The sequence below is a fragment of the Aspergillus brunneoviolaceus genome (genome assembly GCF_003184695.1).
Source record: "Aspergillus brunneoviolaceus CBS 621.78 unplaced genomic scaffold BO95scaffold_69, whole genome shotgun sequence".
NCBI lineage: Eukaryota > Fungi > Ascomycota > Eurotiomycetes > Eurotiales > Aspergillaceae > Aspergillus > Aspergillus brunneoviolaceus.
Window position 1 is genome coordinate 139,289 of NW_020290799.1, and position 27,818 is coordinate 167,106.

At 52.6% G+C, this 27,818-nt stretch overlaps 8 protein-coding genes and 1 non-coding gene across 9 annotated transcripts; 7 read left to right on the plus strand and 2 right to left on the minus strand.

Moving 5' to 3' along the window:
* Positions 1-1,168: 1,168 nt before the first annotated feature.
* Positions 1,169-1,889, plus strand: BO95DRAFT_243405 (uncharacterized protein). Its single transcript, XM_025581363.1, has one exon. It carries the CDS (start codon positions 1,307-1,309, stop codon positions 1,691-1,693), a length of 387 nt encoding a protein of 128 aa, XP_025438664.1. The 5' UTR covers positions 1,169-1,306; the 3' UTR covers positions 1,694-1,889.
* On the plus strand, positions 1,890-4,370 carry BO95DRAFT_243406 (uncharacterized protein). Its single transcript, XM_025581364.1, has one exon. The coding sequence runs from the start codon at positions 2,086-2,088 to the stop codon at positions 4,279-4,281; it is 2,196 nt and encodes a 731-aa protein (XP_025438665.1). The 5' UTR covers positions 1,890-2,085; the 3' UTR covers positions 4,282-4,370.
* Positions 4,371-5,189: 819 nt separating this feature from the next.
* BO95DRAFT_t253 lies at positions 5,190-5,270 on the plus strand. The gene has a single exon. It is a non-coding gene; the product is annotated as a tRNA-Ser (tRNA).
* A 1,545-nt stretch (positions 5,271-6,815) lies between these two features.
* Positions 6,816-7,395, minus strand: BO95DRAFT_446303 (uncharacterized protein). Its single transcript, XM_025587346.1, has one exon. It carries the CDS (start codon positions 7,137-7,139, stop codon positions 6,939-6,941), a length of 201 nt encoding a protein of 66 aa, XP_025438666.1. The 5' UTR covers positions 7,140-7,395; the 3' UTR covers positions 6,816-6,938.
* A 303-nt stretch (positions 7,396-7,698) lies between these two features.
* On the plus strand, positions 7,699-8,341 carry BO95DRAFT_467177 (uncharacterized protein; the record flags this gene model as incomplete). The annotated part of the gene is made up of 4 exons (XM_025589269.1): positions 7,699-7,868; positions 7,934-7,960; positions 8,042-8,223; positions 8,253-8,341. 4 exons carry the CDS (start codon positions 7,699-7,701, stop codon positions 8,339-8,341), a joined length of 468 nt encoding a protein of 155 aa, XP_025438667.1.
* A 1,940-nt stretch (positions 8,342-10,281) lies between these two features.
* BO95DRAFT_467178 (uncharacterized protein) lies at positions 10,282-10,496 on the minus strand (the record flags this gene model as incomplete). The annotated part of the gene is made up of 2 exons (XM_025589270.1): positions 10,282-10,373; positions 10,424-10,496. 2 exons carry the CDS (start codon positions 10,494-10,496, stop codon positions 10,282-10,284), a joined length of 165 nt encoding a protein of 54 aa, XP_025438668.1.
* A 9,657-nt stretch (positions 10,497-20,153) lies between these two features.
* Positions 20,154-21,011, plus strand: BO95DRAFT_435169 (C2H2-type zinc finger protein; the record flags this gene model as incomplete). The annotated part of the gene is made up of 1 exon (XM_025585170.1): positions 20,154-21,011. One exon carries the CDS (start codon positions 20,154-20,156, stop codon positions 21,009-21,011), a length of 858 nt encoding a protein of 285 aa, XP_025438669.1.
* A 1,657-nt stretch (positions 21,012-22,668) lies between these two features.
* Positions 22,669-24,831, plus strand: BO95DRAFT_484976 (uncharacterized protein; the record flags this gene model as incomplete). Its single annotated transcript, XM_025590378.1, has 2 exons — positions 22,669-23,260; positions 23,354-24,831. The coding sequence occupies exons 1-2, from the start codon at positions 22,924-22,926 to the stop codon at positions 24,829-24,831; spliced, it is 1,815 nt and encodes a 604-aa protein (XP_025438670.1). The 5' UTR covers positions 22,669-22,923.
* A 1,170-nt stretch (positions 24,832-26,001) lies between these two features.
* Positions 26,002-26,781, plus strand: BO95DRAFT_446307 (C2H2-type zinc finger protein). The gene has a single exon (XM_025587347.1). The coding sequence runs from the start codon at positions 26,112-26,114 to the stop codon at positions 26,751-26,753; it is 642 nt and encodes a 213-aa protein (XP_025438671.1). The 5' UTR covers positions 26,002-26,111; the 3' UTR covers positions 26,754-26,781.
* Positions 26,782-27,818: the final 1,037 nt, after the last annotated feature.

Here is a 27,818-nt window from a genome sequence, read left to right on the forward strand (position 1 = left end):
AAAAAAAAAAAAAAAAAAAAAAAAACAGAGCAAGCAAGCAAGCACCCTGCGGGCGGCAGTGAGTGAGTGGGTCCCGTCTGGGTTGAAACGGTCGGGAGACCGAGTCTCTGGATGGGGTGTTGCTGCTTGCTGCTGCTTGCTGGTCCTGCTGCTGGTGGTGTTCGAGAGTCATCTATAAATAGATGGATGGATAAGCCGAGGCTCTGGCCCGGTCAGACTTGATGATATGGGTTTTTTGTGATTGAGGTGAGATGACATGATTCAGGTGAGTGCGTCTGTTGGTGTAGTTGGTGGCTGATTGTCTATGGATATTGGATGTGAAAGCGACAGAAAGAGTGAGTAAGATGGAATAAGTTAATAGAATAATCAGAGACAATCAATAAAGAAATAATCAATAGGGATGGAGATTAATCTGCGTCATCCCTGTTCGTGCAGCACCGGTTCCTGACTAGCCTGCCCTGCCCCCACTTTCTTTACAGAAAAGAAAGAAAAGAGAAAAACATCACCTGAGGTTACGCAGTACCACTGATGTTCATCTGTCTGACTCAAGACTCAGGACTCAGGACTCAGGACTCAAGACATAGGTTATAGCTATTTAGCTATCTTCCTACCCTTGGGTTGATTGATCCATTGAGAGTTAAGTGTTGTAGCTGTGCTCCTCATCTTTGGGGCCAATGCGATCGTCCGGCTCACTCACCACTGGGCGAAACACCGTCCAACCGTCCAACCGTCCAACCGTCCAACTCCCCTGAAATACTGTCGTACTGTCGGTATCTTGGGGGCCATCCACCCGGTAAAAGCGTCTGTAGAGTTCCTGTAGCAATTGTTAATCAGATCGGTGTCCTTGCAGCAGTTCTTATGCAGGAAGCAAAGGAGAGGAGAAGCAGGAAAGGGAACCGTGGAAAGGGTCTTTCCCCCTCCTTTTTGATCCCAACCTCCTTCCTCCAACTGAATCACTCCATCAATCAATCAATCAATCAACAAACAAGTCTTCATCTCGTCAGGCACATACTCCAGGACATAAGTTAGTCATGGGCTAGTAGTAATTCGGTTTCATTCTTCCTCTCTTCCTTTTGGCCCTCTCTCTCTCTCCTTCCTTTCCTCCTTGGGCTATCAGTCCACTAGGCTGCTCTCTCCGCCCTGACAGGGACTGTTTACTCCTCGTTCTCGTCACTCCCTCCTACACGCGGACCACCCCGACCACAACGTGCTGGGCACTCGTGCTGGCGCTCACTTCTTTTATTCTGATCTATCGATATCACAATCGTTGGATTCTCCGACCGCGACCTCGAAATCCAAACTCTGAATGCTCCAGCTCCACTGTAAGTTGCTCTACACGCGGGCTAGTATTGGTCTAAGCTTGCCCGCCGGCGTTTCATCCTCCACTGTTCGCCCAGACACTACTACCACTACCTCTACCACTACCACTAACTTTACTACCTTACACTCTCACTCTCTCCCCTTCTCTCCCTCTCCTGATCTTGGCTGTTCCTTTCCCTCCCCTCCCCTCCCCTCCCCTCCGTCCTTTGCTCCTCCTCCTTCTGGCTTCCTGCCCTCTTCCCTCTCGTTCTTTCGTCGTTCGTATCGCATTCTTCCCTCCTCGACCCCTCGTCGCTTTCGTTCCCTTCACCTTCCTTCTACTGCCGATTTGATATCGTGCACCACGGCTATCCTTTTCGCCCCTGAAAATTGACATCGCCCCTCGCTCAATTAACACTCGCGCAACTAGGTCGCCATTCGTTTGTGCCTTCCCGCCTTCTCGCCATACCCTCAATTTCCCCAGTCCCGTCTGCGCGCGTATCCTTCTCTCGACAAACGTCACTCACCCACCCTCGACGCACCATAGCTGTCGCTACCGTTTGCGCCTTGTCCCCCCCCTGTTCACTTCGTCCGAGACGACCATCCACGATTCTCCTCGACCATGCGATAGTGCTCCGGCAGTCCTTTCCACCCCCAAGATCAATCTCCGTCCTCGTCCCTACGCCCGCGTGCTGACCTAGGACGGCTGGCCATTCCCGTAGCTTCTTCGGCTGGTATCATCGAAGAACACTCCTTCCCTTCTCGCCTTTCGCTCGTTTGCACGCTATGCTGGCTCCGAAGCCCCCTGTGGACTTGGAGGGCCATTGCTCCGTCATCTATGATAACACTCTTTACGCTTACTCCGCCAATGGCTTTGTGTCGATTCCTCTCGAACTTAATGCGACATGGACCAACCTGACCATGGGAGAGCCGGTCTCCGATGCGGCATGTGTGACGGGTGGTATCGATGGAGACGAAGACCAGCATGCGCTCTACGTGGTCGGCGGTTCCGGTTCTCAGTCCAACCTTTCCGGCCTACAGCGTTACTCCTTCCAAGACAAAAACTGGACGGCTATCCCCCAAGAGAACCTGGCCAATCGAACTCGACACCAGGCGGTCTATCTTTCTAATTCTTCCAGCATTCTGGTCTACGGCGGCCACACCTCGGATCAATCCGTCGCCTCGTCAGATACCTTTGCCGCGTACACCACGTCCCCATATGTATTAGACGCCTTCTCAGCCTCGAATGCATCTCCAGCCTACCATCCTGTGTTGTTGCGCTGGAGCGATAGCGAAGCGGTCCTGGTAGGCGGCACGACCACCCCGAAGGGAGTCCATCTATTCAACCCGACCCGTGGCTGGTTTGATTCTAATATTACCCTGGCCGATTCACTTTCCAGCGATGTCCAAGCCGCCCTTTTCGAAGGAACAAATGGTACCAAGGTTCTTGAGGCTTTCGATATGAGTGTATCGCCAAACACAGTCTCTAGCGTAGAGCTAGTCAAGCCAGGCGGTACGCCTGCCAACCCCGCAACCGCCTTGACGACCAATTCTTCGTCGAGTAGCCAGAAGAGAGAGGATTCCTCGAGCGATTACCCAACGTATTCCAGCAAACTGGCCTCCTCAACCACGAGACAAAACTATTCCCTAGCGCAGGGTGAGGATGGACTAGTTGTCATCTCCAGTGGAAGCGGCACAAGTTCGCTTGCCATCTTCAACCAGACCGCCAACAGCTGGGTGAACACCACACATCTGTTCTATGGGAATGAGTCGGAGCAGCAAATCCTCGGATCGTTGACGCACACGACATCCACCACTGCATCGACCAGCAGCTCCTCAGCCAGCTCCTCCGCGAGCACGTCGTCCAGCGCTGCTGCCGTCGGAGGCTCATCGAGCAGCGACATTGGAACCATTGTGGGTGCTACACTTGGGGCGATTGTGGGTGTAGGCGTTATCCTGATCCTCATTCTTCTCTGGATCAAACGCAAGAAACAAAGCATCAAACTAGCCCAGGGTGGCGACAAAGATCGACTCAGCTTCCAGGATCGGGGGGTGGAGCCCCTAGCACAATCAGCGTACCCCATGGCAAAAAGTCCCGCCCCCTTGGCTGCCGCCTCCGTCGACTCCCTAGCGATTTTCTCGGGATCAATGGGCGATGAGAAGACACCGCGATCCGCTGGAGCGCGCCCCCCCTACGCGCAAAACACAAGTCCGTTGAAGCCGAGTCCGCTAGTGACTGTGCAGTCCCCCGACGCCTCTCCTAGTACATACTCGCCGAGTGCGTACTCTAGTGCTGCCCTTGACAAAGAGCTGTCCGTCAAAGAATTACACCCCGGGGGCAACCCCGGCGATCGGTTAACGAATGAAGGGTGGAGTCGGTACTTTCAAGATAATAGTGCGACGGACCTGGCCGGAATGCAGCCACAAACTCTTCAGCCTCCTGCTCCGGGGCTGAGGAGCAATCGTACTGACTCCAGCAGCACCGCATGGCCAATCAAGCTGACGCCCCTCAACTTCGGGTTCTTGGATGAACCCAAGCCACTCGGCGGTCAGGTGATCAGCGGCAGTCCGACCACCGAACATGCGTCGTCGATCATTTCCTCCGAGGGTCGACAGATGATCATCCCCGAGAGTCAGTCCGCCCGCATCTCGACCGCCTCCTCCATTGGCGACGATTTGGAGAACGATCCGCACTGGCAAACACGCAGCTGGATGGGCCGCCCGCCCAGCAGCACCTACAGTCGCAGCTACTATAATCCCAGCACTCGTGCGCCTTCCATGGCACCCTCCATGGCCATGCCCTCTGACGGCGATTCCCGTCTCGATCCATCCAGCGCTTACAACCACCGTGGATCCAGCATCCTCATCCCCGATAGCCTGGAGCCGATGCCGGAACACGAGGAGCCCGGGCACAGCGGCAGCGGCCAGAAAGCCAATGTCAATTCAGATATGAGCTGGTTGAATCTTCACGGCGACAAATGAGAATGCCTTGACATATCCTCTATCTCTTGTCCATCAATCCACCTTTGCCTCTCCGAGCTCCAATCCTCTCTCTTCCGCCCTCACTATCCACCATCCACTTTACATCACCGGTCCCTTTCGGGACCTTCCGTGTAAAAAAGTTTCCTTCCCATGACCGCACCCATCTATCCGCCATAGATGGTCTGTACAGCTAGCTGCGCTCGTCTTTCTATCTCTTTTTCACGTCGACTCTTTTCACTCTCATTCCGCACTTGTTGTTCCCATCTCTCTATATTATGTCTAATAACTAGACCCATCCATCTAGCGCCAATCATTGATCGAAACTCGTTGATTCTACGATACCTCTCTCTCTATCTCTCTCTCTCTCTGTGTGTGTGTGTGTCGCTGACTATACTCCGTCCCACCATCATATTTACCGTTCATGCGCCCATCAGCATGATCTCTGATTCCCAGTTCTGTTGTGTCTTCCTCTCTATCTATCCCTGTGTGTGTGTATGTATATGTCTAGTACTCTCTATATGCCACATAGCTTGTCTGTGTTCTGATGTGGACGAGCTGTTTTGCTTTCTGGTTTGTTCTGGAGAGAATCATGTTGGGCATGGGTGCGTGCCGGGAATGGAATAATGCCCCGTTAATTCTTCAACTCCATCTCCACCACGAAGTATGCGCCTACTGTAGATCTGCCAGTCGATATTGACTGAGCCAGTTCCTGGTAATCATATGGAGTAATTCTCGAACACAATGACAGACCAGATTGCCCCAGCGTTCGACCAGCCATCCATTATCGATACGTAACTAAACCGTCCAGCCAAACGAACCCTAATTCCAACCGTCCGTCCCGCCCAAAGTGGATCCTACCACCGTCACTGCCGTATAATGGCAAAATCTCCCCCCACTCAGCATCAATAGTCAGTGTGGCCGAGTGGTTAAGGCGATAGACTAGAAATCTATTGGGTTCGCCCGCACAGGTTCAAATCCTGTCGCTGACGTTTTTTTGGTTGTGGCCTTTTTTTCTTTTCTTTCTTTCTTTTTTTTTTTTTTTGGGAGGAGCTGATTGTCGTGCAGTATAAAGGCAGTAGGGGATGGGGATTGGTTTTTTTCTTTCTTATCATTGATAGCCTTTGGAGTGATCATCGCCCGAGTCGAGTACATCTCATCTCTTTCTTCCAAGGGACTGGGTAACTTGTAACTTTTGTAGTACACGAGCAGGTAGGTAGTCGGTTGGTTCTTTGGCAACTTGGGGCTGGGTTGGGGTTGGGTAGATTGCGTCGGTCTGTATTGATTGATGAGGATGAGGATTCGAGTTAGCATGGTTTTTGTTGGTGGTGGTGGTGGTGGTGGTGTTGGGCAAGAGAACAAACCAGTTCCGGGCTTTTTTTTTGGAGGGGGGGGGAGGTTTGTGTATATAGCGTGTGTTTTCGTTGGTTGATTGAATGGATGTACCGTGTATTCCGTTGGGGTTTGTTTGTAAACCAGGGGGGGGGGGGGTTCTTACAATGGATGGCGATATTGGCGGGATTGAATTACAAGACACTAACTAACTAGATGTCAGATGTTATTGCGGCAGCTGCTGCCTTGTTGTCCATGGTGTTTTGTGAAGTGCTGTTTAGTACGGCTCGCAGACATCCAGAACAAGTAGAGAGAAGAAGAAGCACAGAGCACAAATTTTGTGTGTCGGACTGTGAATGCAGAATTGAAAAGGTAGATTGCTCTCATTATCTATGACGCTGGCTGAATATCATATCTGAATATCTCTATGCGATTGTTCTATTTTACATGTCACCGCGCCCGCCCATCCTCTTGCCCTGACTATCCATCCATCCATCCATCCAATTCCCAAAGTTGAAGCAGAACCCCCATCGCTATTTTGTTGCTCCCGAATCCATCCCGAAAGAAATCCCAAGACTCCCGTAACCGTGAAACCCTTGCAAAAGGAAAAGGAAAACTCAAGCGCCAGTCCAGACCAGATACCCCCCGGACTCCATATCCCAGAACACCGGTACGAAACCATATCAAAATCAAGTAAAACTCCGTCCGCAGAACCCAAAGTTCGAAAAAAAGGCATAGGCGAAAGATGGAACCGACTAGAGAGTCAACTCATCCCGACTATCGAACGCGGCCTTCAGCACATCCTCGAGCCGCTGCTTGAGCGAGCTGATGAACCCCTGGGGGTCCTCGGTGGGCTTGGGGAGGTCCTCGTTCTTGTTGTTGTTGTTGTTCTTGTTGTTATTGTTGTTGGAGGGCGTGGACGCCGGTGGGGAGAGCAGCAGGCCGTTGTTGATGTTGTCCAGGTCTTCGTCGTTCTCAGTGTCATCGCCGATGGAGTCCACGGTTGGGGTCAGGCTGTTGCCATCGTCGATGGCCGGGGTCCAGTTGTCCTTGAAGTTCTTGTAGTAATCCGGGATGAAGGAGTGGGCGTGCGCGTGGGGGTCGGAGTCGGAGTCGGAGTCGGAGTCTGTTTCGGCTGGGGTGTTTGTGGCGTCGTCGTCGTCGTCGTTGTTATTGGAATCGGAGTCTTTGTCCGAGTCATCGGTGTGGGAGGATTGAGGCTCCGTGGTGGCTTTCCAGTGACTGAGCTTGGAGAGGCTGGGGAGACCGATGGCTTCGAGAAGGCCGTTCAGTAGGCCCTTTTCTTCGTCGCTGTTGGGGATCTCGCGCTATTGGGATGGATATGTTAGTGAGGGGGTTGTGGGATTTGGGACGGGAGAGCGTACCGGTGAACGGGCGGCCAAGGCCATGGGGGAGACTCCGGATGGAGTGTTGGAGCCGGGGACAGGAAGTGCCTGGATGACGGAGGAGAAGAAGAGGCAGGCGATGAGGAAGCAAGCCAGGGAAGATGTCTTTGCGAGGATGGCCATTGTGATTGATTGATTGGGGAATTGGGTGAGATGATGTTGCTTGGAACGAGCTAGGAATGAAGCTGATCAATGAGACGAGAGGCTTGAGAGATTAGACTCTGTGATGATGAAGCTGAAGCTGATGATAATGAGGATGATGATGATGATGATGATGATGATGGAGAAGGAGTGACGGTGTCGTGGTAGATATAGTTTTTGGGATCGCCATGAAGAGCCCTGGACGAAGAAGTCTGCCGCCCCCTGGAATGTTGACGGCTGGGGAAGCATCGCGGGGAAATGCCACTCGGTTGGCTCAAATTGCACTTTCGGACACATTCCTGACCATCGATCGGGTGGCCGGTCGTGATTTCGCGCGCGATGGGCCGAGTTATTCGGAATCTCACCGACGGATTTGAAACGGAGAAGAGGCTGGTATCTACACCTCCCGCCAGGATCTCCTATAGATCCAGATGCCTTCCAAACCGAGTACAGAGACCCCTACCCTCACGTAGACCGATTTGAAACCCGACAAGGGCCTCGGAATTTCTTCCTCGTTTCATAGATTGATCTGAGACTCGGCATGCGAGGCTCGGGTCGTGGACCATCACTCCTCGAGTCGGCGGACGCGCGGATCGCGATCTCACATTCCAAGCGGCCGGCGATCAACATGCCAGAACAGCTTCCAAGAATCCTCGCCACTCGCCACGATTGTGATAAGGGCTTTGCCAGCAGTCTGCCCTCTCCTGGAATGTGTGTCGATAAGGGCTAGATCGCACCCGCCACATTCCTGGTCAGGGCAAGTTGGTATAACGCAGCCTCCCGGTTGCCCACGACGCGCCTCGGTATGTGTTCATCTGCGATAACAGCGGTGGTTGGTAAAAAAGCCGAGTCGATCGGATCTCCATCCATGCTGATGGCGATAGTGGACCGATGCTGACAATCTGTCATGGACTCATCTCGGCCCGGGTCCGATGCTTCGAGGAATGGAATGCGATGCTTGCGGGTTTCGCTCCTGTCGATAGAACCCGCATGCGTCCTTCTATCATTCTATCAGACAGTCTTCCCGCCATTTTCACGATCGGCCTCAACACTTCCAGATGCAAAAGTATGATGGGGATCGCGCTTACCCCACAGTGGTCGACCCCAACCCCGCCAATTTCCCCCCGCGCTGGATTCCATGGCTTCCCACGCGTCGCGAGATCCACGACCCATGCAAGTCGTGATCGCCGGATTGGGGTAGGAAGGTAGAACAGAATCAACCATGCCAGGGTTGCAAATAGCCTAGCCTGATAGCAAGTGAGACTTTGCTTGCACTAAGTCCGCATGGCTGAGCTAGCGATGCATGTCTAGGGTGTGGTGCGCAATGGCCTCACAGAACTGGTATTTCGGGAAGCATGGCGTATTATTGTGAGGATGAATGCGTTCTGAGTGATGAGATGTGTCAGTTGAGAGATTATCAAAACTGAAGACGATCCAAAGACTGACGCGATCGAGTGGTAACGGCCGTTTAGACATACCCATGTGTGCTTCTTGTATCTGACTTCAAAAAGAAACAGTCATCAGTGTAAACTCAGTGGCTGCACCAGAGACATCGCAGGGGTTCTTTGTAGCTAAGTACAGTTGCGTCCTGGTGTTCAGACTCCGCGTAGCACGAGTCAGTCTGAGGGAGGTGATATGATATGATATGAAATGGCGAGAATATGAATAGCTCGGGCGGTCCAGCAAGCAAACAGTTACAAACAGTTGACCTGCGTATGACTTGCCAGACAACCTGCAAGACCACACCCTCCATACCGTGCGCCACCGCATCAACTGCGAAGTGAAAGGGCAAGCATGACCCTGGATTTCCGATAACCATGCCAGATCATGGCCGAGTCAAGCTTCTCTCCAATCGAGGCCCCCCCGCTAACGCATACCACGGCAATGACAACGAGCCAAGTGTCCTCCCCCCGCCCCCCTCCCTTAAATCAACCTTACCTTCGCCCCCGATCTAGAAAAGGAAAGTGAGATGTACCGCTGTGGGCGTGTACTGCACTGGACGAGACAATCCAACACCGCGAGCGATTTACAAGGCTTGTTGCGCAGTGGCTGCTTACCCTGACGACGCCATGCGCGGGCTTTTGCGTCTTCCATCTACCCAATCTCGGAATCAAGTCGTCATCCTCGAGGGCGGGATGATGTCTGTATTGTCCTGTCGTGAGGTGCTCGACGCCACTAGCACTGACTAGGCATGATTTTCCCTGCAGGTTTACTTTGCGTGCCGCAAGTGCGACTCGATACGCTGCTGCGCCGTCCTAGACGCACGAGACCCTTTTTCTCCGCACTCGAGACGGGGGGAGGGGAGGCTGTTGGGCTACGGTGGCTGACTGAGTGACTTCCTTTTCCTCTTCGAATGTACTGTATACATTGCTGAATATGCTGCTTGCAGGAAGGGAGGGGGGGCCGGCGGATGTTACGAGTCAGCAAAGCATATGTTGCTTTTACTTCGCCCCCCAAGGAGTCGACCCTACAGCAGAGAGACATCACAAGTGCACACGTAGGCTCTTTCCTCCTGCAGGGCAGTACGTACTTACTTTCCGGCTGAGGGGGGGCGGCTGTCCGAGATAGCACGCCTCGTTATCAACCAGCCCACTGGGGCGGACAGAGACCAACTTAGCTTCGAGATTGGGGCTCCCCTGTGTCTCCTCCTGAGCAAGCCTCACAAGTATCCATATCGTACAAGGAGCGAGGGGGGAGGGGAATCGAGGAGTCCCGAGATTGTCCTTCCATCCAGGCAGAAAGATATCGATGAACAATGCGGTAGATGATACCAAGTTGAAGCCGTCGGTTTCTCCTCTCTCCCATCACGCAAAGCGACAGACAGACCCGACGGAGCGCCCTGCGTCCCCATAAATCCGCCCATTTTAGTGCTAAGTTACCTCCGTAGTCGGCGCGAAATAATCCTGTTCCCTTCCATCCAATCTTCCCCCGCCAGCCCTAATTATCGAACCGCTAATTGGAGTCCCACTCATTCGTAGGCGTCCACGTAAACTGACATGCCCCGAAGGGCATTCGCGGTCGATTGTGAGTGCTGGGGCTGGTTTCGCGAGGGGGATTGTGCAGCATACCGTTCGCCCAGAGAAACGAAGTAAACAAGATAAGAGCAGGCCTCCACCATGGCGAATCAAAGCGGCAATGCTGAGGGGGAGGGAAGCCCAGGGAAACAAGAATTACGCAAATTGGCGCTAGATATGATACCAATCTCATCATCTGCGGCTGTAGGAGCGTTTCGTTAGTAGTCTAATCGTGGTCCCTGAAATGGAGACAAGCTCCGTCGTCGTCGTCGTCTTTGATGTCGTCGTCGTCGTCCTCGGCATTGCTGTTCTCGGCGCCGAACATGCTTTTTCCTCTTCGTGCATAGCAACTTACCACATGTCCAGGGACTGTGTTCTCTTCGCAAAGGCTTCTCCATTGAGGTGAGTTATAGTTGGCTTACGTGTGCCACGCACATCAGGAAACGGACTTAATTCCTTATTCAAGTCATCTCTTCGTGTTTTCGATAGCATTACCTACTCTAGTAGTGTCAAACTTACATGATGTTCCCATCAAGCAGCATGGGCCCTGTGAGGGCTGATATTAGCCCATCCCCTCTCGTTTACACCCACGTAGTCTAGACTAGGTAGAGCGAAGGCAGGGCATACACCAACCACAGATACGCTCGCCCTGACCATCCTCCTCTCACTAGTAAACCCAGGTTAGGCATTTTCGGGACTAGTGTCCGGCAAGAAGCAAAGCCCCAAGCGTATTATCCTACTCAGTATCTTCCGGCCATGCAGAAGGAGAGGGAGAGGGGGGAGGGGGAGAAACGAATCTAATTTTCTACCGCGCGGCATGTCAAATCTCGGACCCCACTGAGTGACGTCTCTGCTTACGCAGCCCTGTGTGAATTGTGGATTTTAGTTGACCCTAGTGGCTTTTTGTTCTGCTCAGGATTTTTTTTTCTCTGTTTTGTTGACTGTTGTGTTGTGATAAGGTAGGTAAAGGGGGTCGGTCGGTGGTGGTGGTGGTGGTGGTGGTGGTTGATAGTAATGATATCAGGCCACATGGTTGGAAAGGATCTGCTGTATACCAGGGCTTGTTTACCCCAACTTTCTAGATGTTAATCATTCGGAACATCCTTTTGATCTTTCCCACCGAGTAATAACATCACAATCAATTTGGATGAGAGAGAAAAAAAACATCAAGCCCTCTAACAAAAATCACCGAATTTCCTGCATGCTAGACCGAACCGAGCCCCCCCTCTCCTCCCTCCCTCCAAGCCCAGCAAAGAACACTAGCAGACTCTAGGGTAAAAGCCAAGCGAAGCCCATTTTTCCCTGCACTAGTGATATTCCACCCACTTGGAGAAAGAAGCCAGTGGGACATAACTGGAGGAAAGCATATGCGTGGGTCCGAGATTCTGGAAAAATTTAATTCCCAAGAAGAAAAGGGAAAAAAAAAAAAAAGAAAAACACAAGAACGACGACCCTGAGCTGGGAATTCAAGCTCGCACTCGTATTCTGTTCGGGGATTGTTTGAAGTGGGCCTACGTAATAAATCCGACCAAGCTACGGTTCCCAAACTTTCTTTTCGGACCCTGAAGATCTCAGGGCCGAGGAGAGTCAAGTGTTCTGAGGACGTACGTACGTGTATTGTAGACTACTTGTAGTTAGTGAGTCGGAGGAGGCCTGAGCCTGTGGTTGATGATTACTGTAGGACTTTCTTCTACTCTTGTTTCCTTTCGGTTCAATGGCAGAGTTCTGTGCTTATGAAGGGACGAGACTAACCCCAACCAACCAACATGTTGACATTGGCAGATGTGGTATCGTCCCTCACGGTGGGGGACCATGTACTTCCTGTGTATCTACATCCGAGTCGCCCTTCAACGGCCAATATTGATATAGTCGCAGTAAGGTCCAATCCGATCCCGCTCTCGTGGCGAGTCCAGCACCCTTTTCCCGATCCGGTATCCGTGACGACTTAAAAAGTAGGGTTGTTGATCTGGCTAGACCCCTCGACCTCTTGGGTTGTGCACCTACTATGGACGTCGATCTGCGAATCATCAAGCCTTAACCTATCTGTCTACTGCGTCCTCACTGCTCAAGTTAGTGCCGCTCAAAGTCATCACCACCCTCAACCACGAGACGCTTTCGTGATCACTAGTTCCCATCCCGTCTCGGCTGTTTTGTCTTCATGCGGAGAGAGAGCGAGCGCGAGAGAAAAGGGTCGTCAACAAACCCTGCAGTTCCGTGGCTTGTCAAGCTAACCTTAAATCCGAGGGATGCACACGCGTCCCTTTCCCCTCTCTCCGTCTGTTGCGGCGCAAGCATGTAGTAAGTCAAGTTGGTGGTGGCTATTAGGGTACGGGATTGATGTTCTCCGAGACGACTCAAGATGAAAGAAGACTAACTAGTCTACAGTACGTCTCTTCGTTGTACTCCGTCAGTCTCGAATCTCACTCGAACATAACGACTCATGAACACCTGGTCGCTTCGCTTCGATCTGAATCATTGTCTCAGCCCGGATATTGCTGTCCGTTACCCTACACCGTTTTCCACATGCAAAAGACATTGTTGGCGGTTCCCTCTTGCTCCGGAATTCCCGACAGAAGGGAAAGGGAAGAGCTAGACCCGAGCCAAGACACGACCAAGACAAAAAAAAAAAAAACCAAAACAACCACGTATCATGACTTACCGTTTCGTACACTAGAGACATACATCGCCCCTGGTCCCCTCCGAGCGCGTCGTTAGTTCAGTGGGCTTTAATCTCCAGAGGCTTGGCTCCGTGCTAGTTCGGGGTAGCACCGTAGCAGAATTCGAAGTTGAGGATTAAGGGTCCATAGGGCTTTTGTCTCTCTGGCCTGCCGCCTGCTTCTTTTTGGGTGTCTGTCTCTGACTTTTTTTCTCGGCACTTGTCCCACTGTTTTTGTTTTCTTGGTTCCAGTGTTTATTATTGTTTACTTTTGGGGTAAATCGGATTGTGAGGAAGATGATTCGTCGGCTGGCCGACGGGTGGGAAAAAGTTTTTTGATTGTGTGTGTGTGTGTGTGTGTGTGTGTAAAGTCAATTTTCTGATGGATTGGATCCTCGTTCCGAGTCTGTCTGCCAGTATACTCTAAGCAAATTGAATAGGCAGGAAAAGTTTACTGCAGAGCCAGCCAGGCATTGACAGTTGGGTCGCGCACGCCTTCCGGGTAAAATATTATACGCAGAGTTCCGTGCCGGGTTGGCTGTCCAGGGGCTCGGGACTTGGGAATCTATGGGTCTGGGTCGCGGTCACGGATCCAGGGACCAAAGATGGGATTTTGCGTCGTACGTGCTCCGTTACAGTATATGTAGATACGGAGGCGATGTATCTGGATGAGCTTCATCTAGTTATGACAACGAGTACTATCAAAGTAGTTCTCTGCTGTTGAGTCAGCGGTTGTTTCAACTTGTGGGCGGGGATAGCCAGGAATAGAGAACCACTACGGAAGGGTCAATCAGGGTCGTCGTCGTCACTTTTACTGAGTACTCCGTAGTTGTGTCTGATTATGCACATACGCACAGTACGTACGTACCCGGAATCGAAACCGGGCTTGGCGGTCTCGCTTACAGATCGTCTCAGTCTAGATCAGAAACAAGGGTGCATCATCGTTTGCTGCGATCACCGAAATGGAGAAAAATGATTGAGTCCTAAAGTGGTTAAGGTGAAGAAAGTTAAGGGAGTGGTTGGAGCGACATCTGTCTTCAGAAGAATCTCGTGAAGATCTGCTCTGGACCGTTGTTTCTTCATGCTGCGTATCTCCATCTTAAGCAGATTTCTGGTCCATGGGAACCAATAACCCTTGACCGGGAAGGGGTTTTCGCCTTACGGGTACCAAGCTTACTCACTTGCCGCTTAGTCAATCTAGCCTTTTGTCTGCTGCCAAGACATTCTGGCAGATCTTCTTCCGCTTCCCTTCTTGTTCCACGAGGATCATCTCATCATCATTTGATCATGTGAGTTTCCGAAGCGGGAAAAATTTGCATTCTTTTCCTTTTCTTGGGACATTGGCTGGACATTAGTCTCAGATACTGGAGGATGTCATCCAGATTATCACCGGCGTGAATTGTTTGTTGAGAAACAGTACCGAAAAAAAAAAATAAAAAAAAACAAAAACAAAAACAGGCTGATCTACAGCGCCTCGGTTGGCTCGGCAGCGGGCGGATGACTAAGTGCCGATGATGGAGGGTTTTGTCTGGATTTTGCCCGGCTATTTGCTGTAAGCGATTGATGGGTACGTGGTGGGTTTGGTTCTTTGATTATGGTTCCAGATGAGGGAAGGGGGACGACCTGACCCTAGATCTTCTTTTCTTCCACAATCTATAGACAAGTGCCACTCGAGTAGATTGTGTACGTAGATAGTGTGTGCCACAAGTCTTGGTGCTGTAGGGACTCGTATACCCTGCGCTAGCTCAGCCACGCCACCTCAGCCTGCGGGACGGAGGTCATAAGGTCGGACCTTATCACTACTTTTAGCCTTTCATTGTGATTGCTCAATGGCTGTTGCTACGATCAAAAGGGTCATGAAGCAAAGAATGACTGTATACCTTGTGGTAAGCAGTTCCAGCACCCAGTCTCGGAAAAACCCCCCCAAGCACCTTCGCCCTATCCATGTCTCACTCCCGAGACATCATCGGCAAAAGTCAGGGTCAGGATCAGAGGTAGGAAATTACTCATCGGTATACTCCCAGCCCGACGGGCGCTTAGACTAACAGTACGCATACGCGGCTGCGCCAGATCGCAAACCAAAAAGAAACACCAACGCAGTTTCTGATTGAACAGCCTTTCCCCTCGAGATGCTTGGCATCGCAGTTAGTTTTCTGCTTCCCGGGTCCAATCCCTCGAAATCGAGCCGCTGCTGTCAGAAGCTGCGCAGCCCTGCAGATTAGGTAGATTGGAAGCTGTTTGGTCCCCCAGGGGCTCTTCTCCCCCCCCCCCCCCTCGTTTTGAGATCCATGCCCATGCCCATGCCATCCAAGTTGGCTATGACATGATTACGATGACTAAGATCTTCAATTCACCGGAATCATGGATGGTCACTGGGTCCTCCGTACAGTACCACACATTGACCTACTCCGAGGTTTTGCCCCGGATAAAGATTGGAAAGGCGTATCTCGGGAAGACAGAAGGGTCAAGTTTTAACGGAGTACAACAACTCGTACATATGTGTACTGTACAGTACATGCACTGTGCTCGCTCTACCCACCAGCGGATGTTCATTAAACCGTGAGGGTGACCATTTTGCGTCACCTGTCTCCCCGATTTGCACAGCACAAATGTCAATTATTGTCAACGATTCGAGTCCCTAGGCATCAACATTCTTGGATCCCCTTGGATCTGGCCAATGGTGGTTCTCCAGGGCCCTGGCGAGGAGATTAGTCGGGGCTCGGGGGGCAGTTAGCGAAGGGCAGGAGAGAGGGGCGGACTACTCTTTCCTGACGTTATATCCGATCCTCTGACGCGTCTGATGGATCAAGAACCGAGAGGGGTTTCCACAGTTCCTTAGTTTTGCTTCTGGATGAACTACGTAGTAGATCGTACAGATGGAAGACGCAAGCGAAGACTGAGACGATCAATCACCACCACCAGTGCGCTGCTGGTCGGGATTCAGGGTCCAAGGGGAGCAAGCATGTCTGCCAGCTTGGAATGAGCACGAGTAGCGTGTATGGTAAATAACATAGATGGGCTATTGGGTGGTGCGCATCCAGCTACCCTAGTTGATATCCCCTTGAGATGTTATCTACATCTACTACTCTACCTGGCGAATACAAGGAAACAGACACCCTCTGAAAGTGATGCAGCAGCTAATTGTGATTGGGGAAGAAGGGGAGGGGGGGCCAGCGCATGGCGCGTCAGAGCCCCGGCCAGATGGGGCTCCGGCGACGTTTAGCCAGAGTACACGTATGCATGGATTAGCCATGATTGACCAAAGTTCGTGTTTAGCCAGGAAGCCAAGCTCGGTTTAGCATTTTTAGCGTTAGGGAACACTTCGATGGAGATTTGGACATGTGAGGGAGATTTGAAAGAGGGAGGGGAGGAGGCCCTGGATGGTTCGTGGGTTGATTGGTGCCTACTGTGGTTACTGTACATGATTTCCCTTCTTGACTGACAGGGACGATCATGCAATCCGGCACCCGAGATGGGAAGACATCACTTGTCATGATGAAGTCATTTGCCCACAGTGAATGCATTATAGGGATGTTGATTGAGACACAACAGTCAGATGATATGAGAGGGATATATGCATGCTTTGCAGCCGTTGGGCGCTGTCATCTGCTCACCAGCAGGAGTCAGCAAGCCGGGGAGGGGGTCAAGAAACCATTGTCGTTTTTGTGATGATAACAAAAGCGCACAGTAAGCGATGACTTGTCCCCTGGGGCTATTATTGGTAGACAGAAAGAAAAAGTCCCGACCGAAACTGTGTGTCTCGCCGCCGCTACTATTGAAATCGAAGCTATTTCCGGTTCTGGGTGGGGCGTTTTTCCAGAATGTCGGGATAATTTCTTTGGAGCTTGAGAAAGATGGAAAAGGAAAGGGAAAGGGAAATTTAAGATACGGATGGGGCTAAGGTTGTTTGCGCTATCTGTTGATACGCGTACTGATTAAGCCCGTTCTTCTGAGAACCAGAGAACCAAACAGATCGAACCTCTCTTTCGAAGTTCTCAGTCTCCCTCTTCCTCTCTCTCCACATCATGCGGACAGTTAACCGAGTTTCAAACACCCTCTCATAGAGTTCACTCGTCCGAGAGTTTCATCGCAAGGTTTAACCTCCGACCTCCGATCGGGGATCGGAGAAGAGTACCACAAAGGGACATTTGAGACGATCCCGGAGGTGAAGAAAATCAGCTCAGATCTCTGGTACTTTGACACCGTGTGCTCTCGGAGAAAAAAAAAGTATCAGGATGTGTCGTAAGCGCTTGCTAGATTTTTTCTCTTTCCCTCTCTCCGGAGTACTCGGGGGTGGGAAAGAACAGTTTGAGGGTTTGATCCAGATTGACCTGCCCCATCGTCACCAATCAAGGCACTGGACGTGATGCTAAGTATCGTGACTAGCGTTAGATGCCCAGTTCAAACCCATTCATTTCGTCCCATCAGATTCCAGTACAGCGTGGCTAAAAGCTTGTCCGTAAGCCTCCTTCTGGGGATGGTGACCAGGGGGTGAGGAGGAGCAGGAGAAGGACGGAGGACGGAGCAATTGACATCTGGCCACGGCAGGCAACGATCTACGGCGTTTGCTCCCGGTTAGAAACTCGAGCAGGGCACTGTGTGGGCTATTTGCGCGGATTCTCATTATTGTGTAAACACGCTTACTCTTAATCTATACACCCCATACCTCATTCTCGGAGAGAAAGTGCTCGTTGAGGGTGGCAGGCTAGGGCAACAGGGAAGGACAGCAAGGCAACGGGTTGACCACCGGCTGGCTGCTTAATCATCGGGATTGATCTTGACAAGCAGCAAGTGTGGTTGTGGTTGCCACTCGGAAGACGATTGATACCAAATACCAATCAATACCATGCAGTACTCAGGAACCCTGGAAAGTTTATGCTTGCATCTGGTTGGTCTTAGTGCCGATAACCTGAACTGACAACAGCGGCCGAGACATCCATTCGTTATTCATTCTTGCGTCTGATTGTCGTCTTTAGCTCAGCAATTGAGTTCCACACACACTCACATATCATCGATAGACATACAGCCGTCTTCCTTTTGGTATCCTGCACTACATCTGTACTGGACAACACTGTACAATCGGTACAATCGACTGACACGATGGCTGAGACAGTGCGGGAACAATGCGCTCACCAGTTACTCCGTAGATACCACTGCTTTCTCTCCTCCCGCCCATTTAGCTGACGACAGGGACACGTACCAGCCAGGGATCTAGGTAGTTTAGATCCAAGCCTCGGTGGGAAGAAGAGGGGCTATTGGGCCCTGAAAGGGGGCCATCGGCCCTTTTTTAGCTGACGGACTCCCCCTCTGGATGACGAGGTCACCTCGGAGCTAAGCTTGAGTAGTCTTCCTTAGTCGTTACAAGATCCCAATGCAGAAACGGGGGGAAAACAAGCCCCGTTCCTAATGTTTTACTTCTTACTATTATTACCAGTATCATTACGATGACAGGAGCCGAGCCACACCTCACACCCACTTCGACTGGTTCAATCCGCGTGGCTGTTGAGAAGATTGGATTGAAACCTTTTTTTCTTGGGGTTTTTGTTGGAAGTTTACCGTCTGACTGACTGACTGACTAAGGGGTTGATTGTGCGGATAACTAGCGGGTAGAACTAATGCCGAAATGGTTATGCACTTCGGCGTTATCGGAGGGGCAAAGAGCAGAGGAAACCTGAAGGAAAGGAATGAGATTCATGGATGAATGGAAACTTGCATATCCGGGCTGAGACCTGATTATTCTTTTGTGCTCGTAACTACTGAGTACGGACCACGAAGGCATGAGTTATGAGTAGTAAAGGACAAGGAGAGACAAATGGGAAATTAAACCCCATCTAATCTGGTCGGCTCAAGAAGCGGGAGGACGCTATTGGCATAGACCCTGTGGCTGTTCTCCAGTTAGGGTCTTCCCAAGAGTCCGTTTCTCTTCTTCTCTGGCTCTCTGGCTCACCCAACGAACCAACCGAGAATTCTTTTTTTGTTTTTTTCTTGCCGTCTTTTTTTTCTGTCTTCTTTTTCTGTAATTCTTGGTTTCGATTTTATCTTTTTTTTTTCTTCCCATAACAGTTAACTTACCATAAATGATGATGCCTATTTTGTACTCCACCCCGACGAACTAGCGTCGTGGACATTATCCATGAATCCATTATCCATTAAATCCATTTCCCACCTACTATGAACTAGTCCACTAGTGAGTTAACTCAACTGACGGACTTTGGACATGGCCAGAGCTTCTGGAGAGACCCTGGACGGGTTTCAAGATGCTTCTTTTACTGCGACGAAAAGACGAAAAGTCGCTGGTTCGACCGTTCGTCACCTCTTGTGCCCACCCTCCACTTCTCCTCTCACCCCTTCTCGCTCTCTCGCCTTTTAATATTCTTGGTCTGCCCGTCTCATTCGACATCCTCTCCCTAATTTCCAATTTTGATATCACCGACTCACACTAAACCTCAACTCCCATACTACCTTCCTTCCGAATCCTACTCGTCTCCCTCTTTCTCTCTTCCTGCGACACCTCAGGCTTTGTCTATCCTTCATTGCTCTGCAGCTTTCCCACTTTCGGCCGATCCTCATCTATCCGCTCTTATCGCCTCCTGTATCTACATACAACAACCACGGTCAGCTCACAGACAGAACATCAACCGCCTTGATCGCCGTGCAATTTGTTTGTGTGTGTGTGCGTGCGTGTGTGTGTCTCGAGTGTCATTCCGTCATTCTCCGTGCTTGTTGGGATTATCTCCGAGCCCTGCCAAATCGACTGGGCTGAATTGCAATTACTGTTTTATTTGCCCTACTCCTCCAGCAGCCGGTGGACCCCGCGCATCGACAGCCCTCGAAGTGATCGACATCGGGTGATTGTCTCGTTGTCTCAGTCACATCCGTGGGGAATTATCGCTTACAGCGAAATTTCTCCTATCCGACCAAAGACGGAAGACCCAGCAACGAGCTGATTGTGTGCATTGCATCTTCCATTTCAGCGCTCTCCAGGGGTCTTTTTTACAGATCGAGGGGGGTCCTCGTTACACGAAGTGATTCCGACAAGGCAAACATTCTCCTTACTAACTGGGTACGTACTTTGGATCTCTTAGTTCCCTGACCATGCTTTCTTCGTATGTTTTTCGTTCCTTGAGTTTTTTTTTGGTTCAATTTGCAGAGGTTTGTTGGTCTGTTGAACCATTCGCGGAGATACATGGTCGACGGGAGCCGGAACTCCGAAGCACAGATAGATAGCTTAGATAAGAACGACAAAGCGATTGATGACAGAGGACAGAGGGACTGAACTCGGAACTAATTATGACTCGAACAGATCGATTGCATCTTGTGGACAAGATGGCTAGTTGTCAAGCAAGCTTTGTGTCGATCTTGAACAACGACGACAACCCGGCCTTTACTGTGCGGTCTGCCCCCGGGATCTCTCGACAAAACTCCAGCTCTTCATATTCCTCTTACCACTATGAGCCTCAACCAACGACGACGACGACGACGACAAGGACATTAACCCCTGATTTCCGCTACCACCATCAACACCACCACCACCACCACCATGCCTACACGAACTCCCCATCAGTATCCCCCGCTTTGGCGCGCCATCCTTACGAACCCGTGTCTGAACCCACGCAGCCCACATCTCCCGGCTCCTCCGACTGTTCCTACGACTATATGAGCAGCGGCGCCAGCGTTCGATCGCATTACCACCTTAGTCGGCAAGAACCTCATGGCTACCGGCCCATGGCAGAGAAGCGGATCAGTGGGAGCTCGGTGGTCGAGCCTCCGTCCCCGCAGCCTTCGATTGGAAGCACGACCAAGGAAAGCATGGCTGCAAAATCGGGGGTTCGGAAGAACAAGTACCCTTGCCCTTTTGCTGCCAGCCATGGCTGCACCGCAACTTTTACCACCTCGGGCCATGCCGCCCGCCACGGCAAGAAGCACACTGGGGAGAAAAGCGTCCATTGCCCGATCTGCAACAAGGCGTTCACCCGCAAGGACAACATGAAGCAGCATATCCGGACGCACCGGACTCACTCTGAAGAGATGCCCACGGGGATGGCCACCGACCGGGACAGCGATGGGAGCAGCAGCTGGTCGACCCGGAGAAGCACCGCTTCTTCCACCTACGCCCACCAGCGGTCGACCAGCCAGGCCCAGCGGGAGAAATCCTCTTACGATGCCATGCCACCACGAGTATGATGAGAGAACTGAGAATTTTTTCTGGTTTTTTACCTTATTCTCCTTCTCCTTCTCCTTCTCCTTCTTTCCGACCTTTTCCCTCTTCCATGGTCAATCTAGCTCGATATGAGGGATTGACCGGCGCTGAGGGTGACCGCTGTGCGGTCCCCTGGAGCATACGCCTTCAGTATGGGAGTTTCCCATTTTGTGCATCGTCCGAGCTGGACGAATTTTCGATTGCAGGATAGACTTTGTTCCCATTCTTTGGACGATTTGGGGCTTGATCCCTCGTTCTGTTCATCTGTTCTATTGTGTATAGACGGCACGGAGAGCCGCGTGTATTTGTTTCCCCTTCCATTTTCTCTCCATGCATTTCCTGCCTTGATTTCACTTCCTCAATTTGTCTTCTTGTCCATGTTTCCATTTGTGATTACTCACTTTGCATATGCGACCCATTCTTTTGTTGGGTTGCGTGGGTGTTCTCAAGCGTTTTAGATTCTGTTCTCCTGTCTGCCATGAATACCTCATCTGTCTTTGATTTGTTTCTTGCTTATCTGGAGTTTCTACCCGGGGGAAGGGATCCACCACAAAAAATGTGTTTTATCTTGTACAATAAGTTTTGTGCCTATGTGTGAGGGCTACGAGGAATTGACGGGGTCACTACTGCATGACCGCCTGTCAAGATGGAGTTTCCGAATGCGATGATATCCACCTGAAGATCTATAACAATCTGATCACTGTGCTTTTTCCATATACCTGAATTAGATGTCCTCTTCCAGTGCCTACCTATTTAATTCACGTCGTGTATAGTAAGTTATGTCGTATGGGTGTCTGCCGTGTCCAATCCTCAGTAGGTAAGGGGATTTGAACCACGGAACGGGCGGGGACGGAAAAGCCGGGGAGACAAACACAAAGAGTGCAAGTCTGGAACAGCCACCGGGAAGGGACCACTTCTCTATCTCTACTTCATCCCTAACTTTCTATACTTTCTATACTTCTTTACGGCTATAGGTTGGTCCTACGTGGATGCCTGTCCATCGACCTCATTCTTGACCAGGATGATGGTGGTGGTGGTGGTGGTAGTTTTGGGTAGACTTTAACTGACTCAGGCCGACGACGATGATGTCAGTTTAGCTGGGATGCTTTTGCTTACTGAGAGCGTCTGGGCCGAAGGACAACAAGACTCGGCTGAATGGGATGGTGACACGCCTTTCATCATGGGGGATAATGGTATGCTCTCGCCTCACCAATAGCCGAGCCCCATCCCCCACCGAGGGGATTTGTTTCACAATAGTGGAGGAAGGGTTGCCCGACTGACTGACTGACTGCCTGAGGGACAGTTAACTCGTGCTGTTTTGATGGACCCTCCTCCGGCCGAGATGGGCAGAAACAAACAATGGCCGTGGGAGACTCATCAAGAAGAGGGAGAAAGCAACAGGGTACCTGGATGGTACCTGAGTGAGTGGTGGATGTTCTAGCCTTTGCAGAAGTCACTGAGGGGTAGACTGGACTACGACGTCACTGAGGGAGAGGGAGTATTCTTTTGGTGAATCGAATGCAAGCCAGCAAGCCAGCAAGCCAGCCAGCCAGCCGTGCCGGTCGCCACTGCCAGATCGGGAGATCCAATGAAGTGCCTGTAAATGCCTGAATTGGCCTGAGAACTAGTAGACTACCAATACCAACTGACTTTCCTTTTCATCCCATCATCACCTCTTCCAACTTCTTTTCTTCCACTCTCTCATTCCTCTCTTTTATCCCTTTTATCATCATCTCGTCCTCCTCCTTATTTCACCCCATCACTATCATCCCATCCATCCGTCCACCATCAACTCACCATTGTCTGCATGGCTTAGGTTAACCATCGCTTCATCTTGAACCCCTCCACCGAAACATCCAACCAACCCCCGCTTCGCCAGTTTGTGACTTTGTGACCATGGCCTACTACGACGGGCGCCAATATTCCTCTCGCCCTTCTGCTGGCTATAACCCTGACTACTATTATCCCCCCTCTCGCCATCAAACCGATGTTGTGCGTCATCATCGGGATGGCAGTGTCGAGTCCTTCGAGGCCGTCCACCGCGACTATCCCCCCGCCGATTATGGCTACGAGTACGGCTACGGCATTCCCCCGCAGGGAAAACCCACCCGCGCGTCCACCGTCCACGAAAGTGTGCGCCGTTCCCACTCCGTGAACCCCCGCGACCCTTACGACGACGGCTCCGACTACTATCGACACTCACATCGCCGCTCCAGACGCCATGACGATCGACGTACGTATATCCACCAGATGTTCTCTCACACCAATTATCTCGGACGAGCTAGAATAAAGTCCCCAGTCAACCCAACGTGCTGACCTTGCCTAGATGACAGGGGTCGATACTCCCGGTCCCCTTCCGACAGCCGCTCGCCCCCACCGCGCCGACGCAAGTCCATCTCCGAGCAAGCCCTGGGGGCGCTGGGGTTGGGATCGCTTGCTTCGTCGGGCTCGAGACATCGGGAGCGCGGCCGCTCGCAGGCCCGCGACCGCAAATCCTACTCCTACTCGCCGTCTCCGACTCGCTCGCGGAGTCGCCATCGGCGCGAGAAAAGCGAGCAACGCATCGCACAGGCGATGCGGGCCGCTCTGACCGCCGGAGCCATCGAGGCATTCCGCGTCCGCAAGGACCCCGGGGAGTGGACTGGCGCCAAGGGGAAGCGGATCTTGACCGCTGCCATCGCGGCCGGGGGCACGGATGGACTGGTGGACCGCGATCCCAAGAAGCACTCGAAGCGTCATGTCGTGGAATCGACCCTGGCCGGGCTCGCCGCCAACCACTTCCTCAACGGGTCCCGATCCCGCTCCCGTTCCCGCGGCCGGCACCATGGACGCTCCCAGAGCAACAGTGGCGTGAAGAATCTCGCTGCCACAGGCGCCTTGGCTGCGATCGGCAAGGAAGCATACGATCGGTTCCGCTCCAGGTCCCGTCCCCGGGACCGGAGTCGGGGCCGATCTCTCTCGCAGGACAGCTACGAGGACCGTCGTCCGAGACCGCGGAGCAAGAGCGTCTCGGACTACATCCACAAGGGGATGGAGGCGCTGGGTCTGAGCGAGAAGGACCACCGCCGGGACAGCCGGGACAGCCGGGACCGAGATGGCCGCCGCTCGTCCCGTCGCGATGATTACCCCGACGACTATAGCGACAATGAGTATCGCCGTCACCGAAGCCCGCGGCGCTCCCGACATTCTAGAGATGTGAGTCGACCAATTGTTCACGCCGACGAAGCTGGCTATAGCCGTACCCGTGCCCCGGATGAGCCCCGTTCCAACTCCAACAGCACCGAGGATTGTGACTCTGACTTAGGAAGCAGTACCGATGAGGAGAAGCGCCAGAAGAAACTAACGCGCAAGACGCTGGTCAAGACCGGCCTGGCGACCGTGGCCACAATCCACGCCGCCCATGAGCTCTATGAAAACATGGAAAAACACAAGAAACGAGCCGAGCAGCTCCGCGAGGGCGAGATCACCCCGGAGGAAGCGCGCCGCCGGCGCCTCAAGGCCAATCTCGGCGATGTGGCCAGCGTGGGCATCGCCGCCTGGGGTATCAAAGGCGCCGCGGATGAATGGAAACATGCGGCTGAGCTCCGGAAGGAGCGCCAGAAGTTGCGTGAGGAGTGCGAACACAAGCGCGAACGGCGCCATCAGCGCGCGCAGAGCCACGCGGGATATGACCATCACCAACCACGGACCATGTACCCGGATGAGATCGAGGAGCACCATCCGTCCGAGTATGGGTCCACCCCGAGCCTTCGGTCTCGGTCGGCGGGACGGTCGAGGCGGGTGCCCATGGCGCAGTATGCTTGATTGCCTGTGCAAGGAGGAAGATATGATATAAAGGGGCTCAGCGCCCGTTGGATGGTGCTGTGTGTAGGATGTGTGTGTTGCGATGATATGATGATGAGCTTATGACTTGATGAATTCGCGAGACGTGTCCGTCTTGGACTGATGTACTTTACTTCTGGGTGCTGTGGTTCCGTGGATTGAAATTTTTTCTTTGATGCGTGGCTTTGTGATGCGTACGGCCCTACTGATGAAGAGTTGATGATGGGATCTTGGGGGCCATCTGCTCTACCATTGATGATTGTTTTGACATTGCTTGTTGGGGATTATTTACTATATTACCAGAAGTGAGCTGGCTCGGGCCACAGCTAGTAGATTATGTGTCTTGTGTAGAGTGATACTGGAAGAGGACCTTATCTCTACGACACCTCGGAGAATCGCCTGCTCTACCTTCCTCCCGCGGGTACTTCACACGCTACCCAGAGCACGTCAGCTAGGTCCTCCTGAGAATCTGGCGGGGATGGCGGAATCTGGCGGGGGATACCAGGGGCGATGCTGATTACGATAATTACACATGGATTGAGAAGAAGTTTGAGATTGCTTGAATGATGGTATTATGGCTTGGATGTGATATGATAGTTGTTGTTTAATGCCTGGATAAGCGGCCTGTCAGCTTCGTGTTGACAGAGCTTGGGGGCTTGAATAACGAGAATCAAGGGATCGATAGATCAGATCAAGTGTAGAAGAGTCAACATCCAATCTCACAGTGTATTAGGAGACTGTCCGAATTGCAGAATTCTTCATTTTTGCTCATCATATCGGGGTTGTTGTGTTCTTGTGTTGTTGTTGTTGTTGTGTGTGGTGATGGTGTGGTGGTGGTGTGGCAGGGAGGATGAACAGCCAGACTTACACTTCTTGTTAGTTCGAAATAGAGGTGGATTAGACGTGAAACATTATTATCATTCAAATCTCTTGAGATTGCACTGCGCCTGCGCAGTTGACTGAGAAAGACGGAGGAAAGAAGAGAGAAGGAGGAGAACTGAACCTTGAAGGCAGTGGCCAGGTTTTGTTCCTCCGCCGCTGACCGGTCACGTGCCTCTACCAAATCGGTGTACTCGAGATGCGATCATGGATCGCATAATCTCCGGCCTCCGTCCGCGCCCTCTTGCTCTCTCTCCGTCTCCCAAACAACAACCATAATCTATTCCATCACCACCACCTGCATTCACTCCTATCCCTATCGCCAAAATTTCTCACCCACAAAATCACCTGACCTCCACTCCTCCACCCTCCAATCTGTCACAATGACAGAATCACCGGGCTCCCCCCTCTCCTCCATCGCCTCCGACGAGGACATGTCGGACCGCGACGACCTCAAGCAACCCTTCTCCCCCTCCGGCTCCGTCACCAACTCCAACATGCCCCCCTCGAAACGCCGTCGCACCGGCGGCGTCACCTCCTGGGACCGTGCCACCCCGGTCTCGACTACCTTCCCAGACGACCTCCCGCCGCCCTCACCCTCGACCTCCATCTCCTCCGACACCTCGGGCGAGATCCCCAACTCGCCCGGCACGTACGCGCTGATCGGCGGCAGCATCGACGACGACTACAGCGGTCAGGCCAACGACCAGGTGACCGTGTGCCGCTGGGACGGGTGCGACGCCGGCGATTTGGGCAACATGGACGGGCTGGTCAAGCACATCCACGACGAGCACGTCGGCAGCCGGCAGAAGAAGTACTCGTGCGAGTGGGCCGACTGCAGTCGGAAGGGGCAGACGCATGCCAGCGGCTATGCGTTGCGCGCCCATATGCGGAGCCACACCCGCGAGAAGCCGTTCTACTGCGCCTTGCCTGGTTCGTCCTTTGATCCTTTCTTTTTTTTTTTGCCCCGCCGCAGAGACCTTTCTAGAGAGGTTTCCCCTTCCGAGAATGGCATTTGGTACTAATTGACCCGACGGAAAAAAGAATGCGACCGCAGTTTCACCCGCTCCGACGCCCTGGCCAAACACATGCGCACCGTCCACGAAACCGAGGCCCTCCGCCCGTCGGACCCCGTCCCCAAACACCACACCACCCTCGCGGCGGCGGCCGCGGTCGCCGCCGCCGCCTCCTCCTCGGCCGCGCCGACCCCGACGGGGACGCCGGCGGGCAAGGTGCAGCGCATCAGGCTGAAGCTCTCGCAGCCCAAGGGCGGGGAGGAGCCATTTGGCGACTACGGCGAGAGCGCGACCGAGGAGACGGAGGAGGATCTGTCCGTGCCGCCCGTGGGCTCGGAGAAGGGGTTCGACGTGCACGAGCTGCTGCTCGAGGGGCCCCAGCTGTACCGGCTACTGCTGCGGCAGATCCACTGGGCGCGCAAGGAAGGCGAGCAGCTGCGGGCGGCCGGGGAGACGATCCTGGGCAAGCGCAAGGAGGCCTGGTTGGAGAAGGAGGCGATCTTCGATGATCTGGTCGAGGCGGAGCTGGGGCTGTTCCGCACGATAGCCGGCCAGGAAGGGGCGCTGCTGGCGGGGATGGAGCTGGATCCGCCGGCGGCGGAGGGGGAGGCGCAGCCGGAGCCGCTAGAGTCGACGGAGGGGGTGGAGGTGGAGGTGGAGGCGGAGGTGGAGGTCAAGGATGATTCGGAGGCTGTTCCGTCGTGATGCATCCTTCGCATCTTGATCCGCTCTTTCCGGTCCTTTTGACCAGAGGTTGTTGTCTGTTGCGTGCAGGCGGATCCAGAGTCTCGAACTCCGGGTTTCCTTTTTTTTTTTTTTTTGTGTCAATGTTTGCGGGTTTGTCAAAAATATCCCTGGTCTCTTTTTCTTGGTTTCGATTTTCTCATCGCTCGTGTACTGTATGGTATGGGAAGGAAGGGGGGGGGAGTTTGGGCGCTACAATCGATCATCATGACTATTTAAGTAGTCATGGCAATTTACAATCATCTACCTCTGACACGAGCAGACCTGTCTTTGCTGCAGTTTCTAATCACCTAGATAATGACCATCCTTAACGACTATCCAGCTAGAAGC

Bases quoted from the DNA above. Each gene is read 5' to 3' on its own strand.
- BO95DRAFT_446307 (XM_025587347.1), top strand. From the start codon at position 26,112: ATGACAGAATCACCGGGCTCCCCCCTCTCCTCCATCGCCTCCGACGAG.
- BO95DRAFT_446303 (XM_025587346.1), bottom strand. From the start codon at position 7,139: ATGGCCATCCTCGCAAAGACATCTTCCCTGGCTTGCTTCCTCATCGCC.
- BO95DRAFT_243406 (XM_025581364.1), top strand. From the start codon at position 2,086: ATGCTGGCTCCGAAGCCCCCTGTGGACTTGGAGGGCCATTGCTCCGTC.
- BO95DRAFT_243405 (XM_025581363.1), top strand. From the start codon at position 1,307: ATGCTCCAGCTCCACTGTAAGTTGCTCTACACGCGGGCTAGTATTGGT.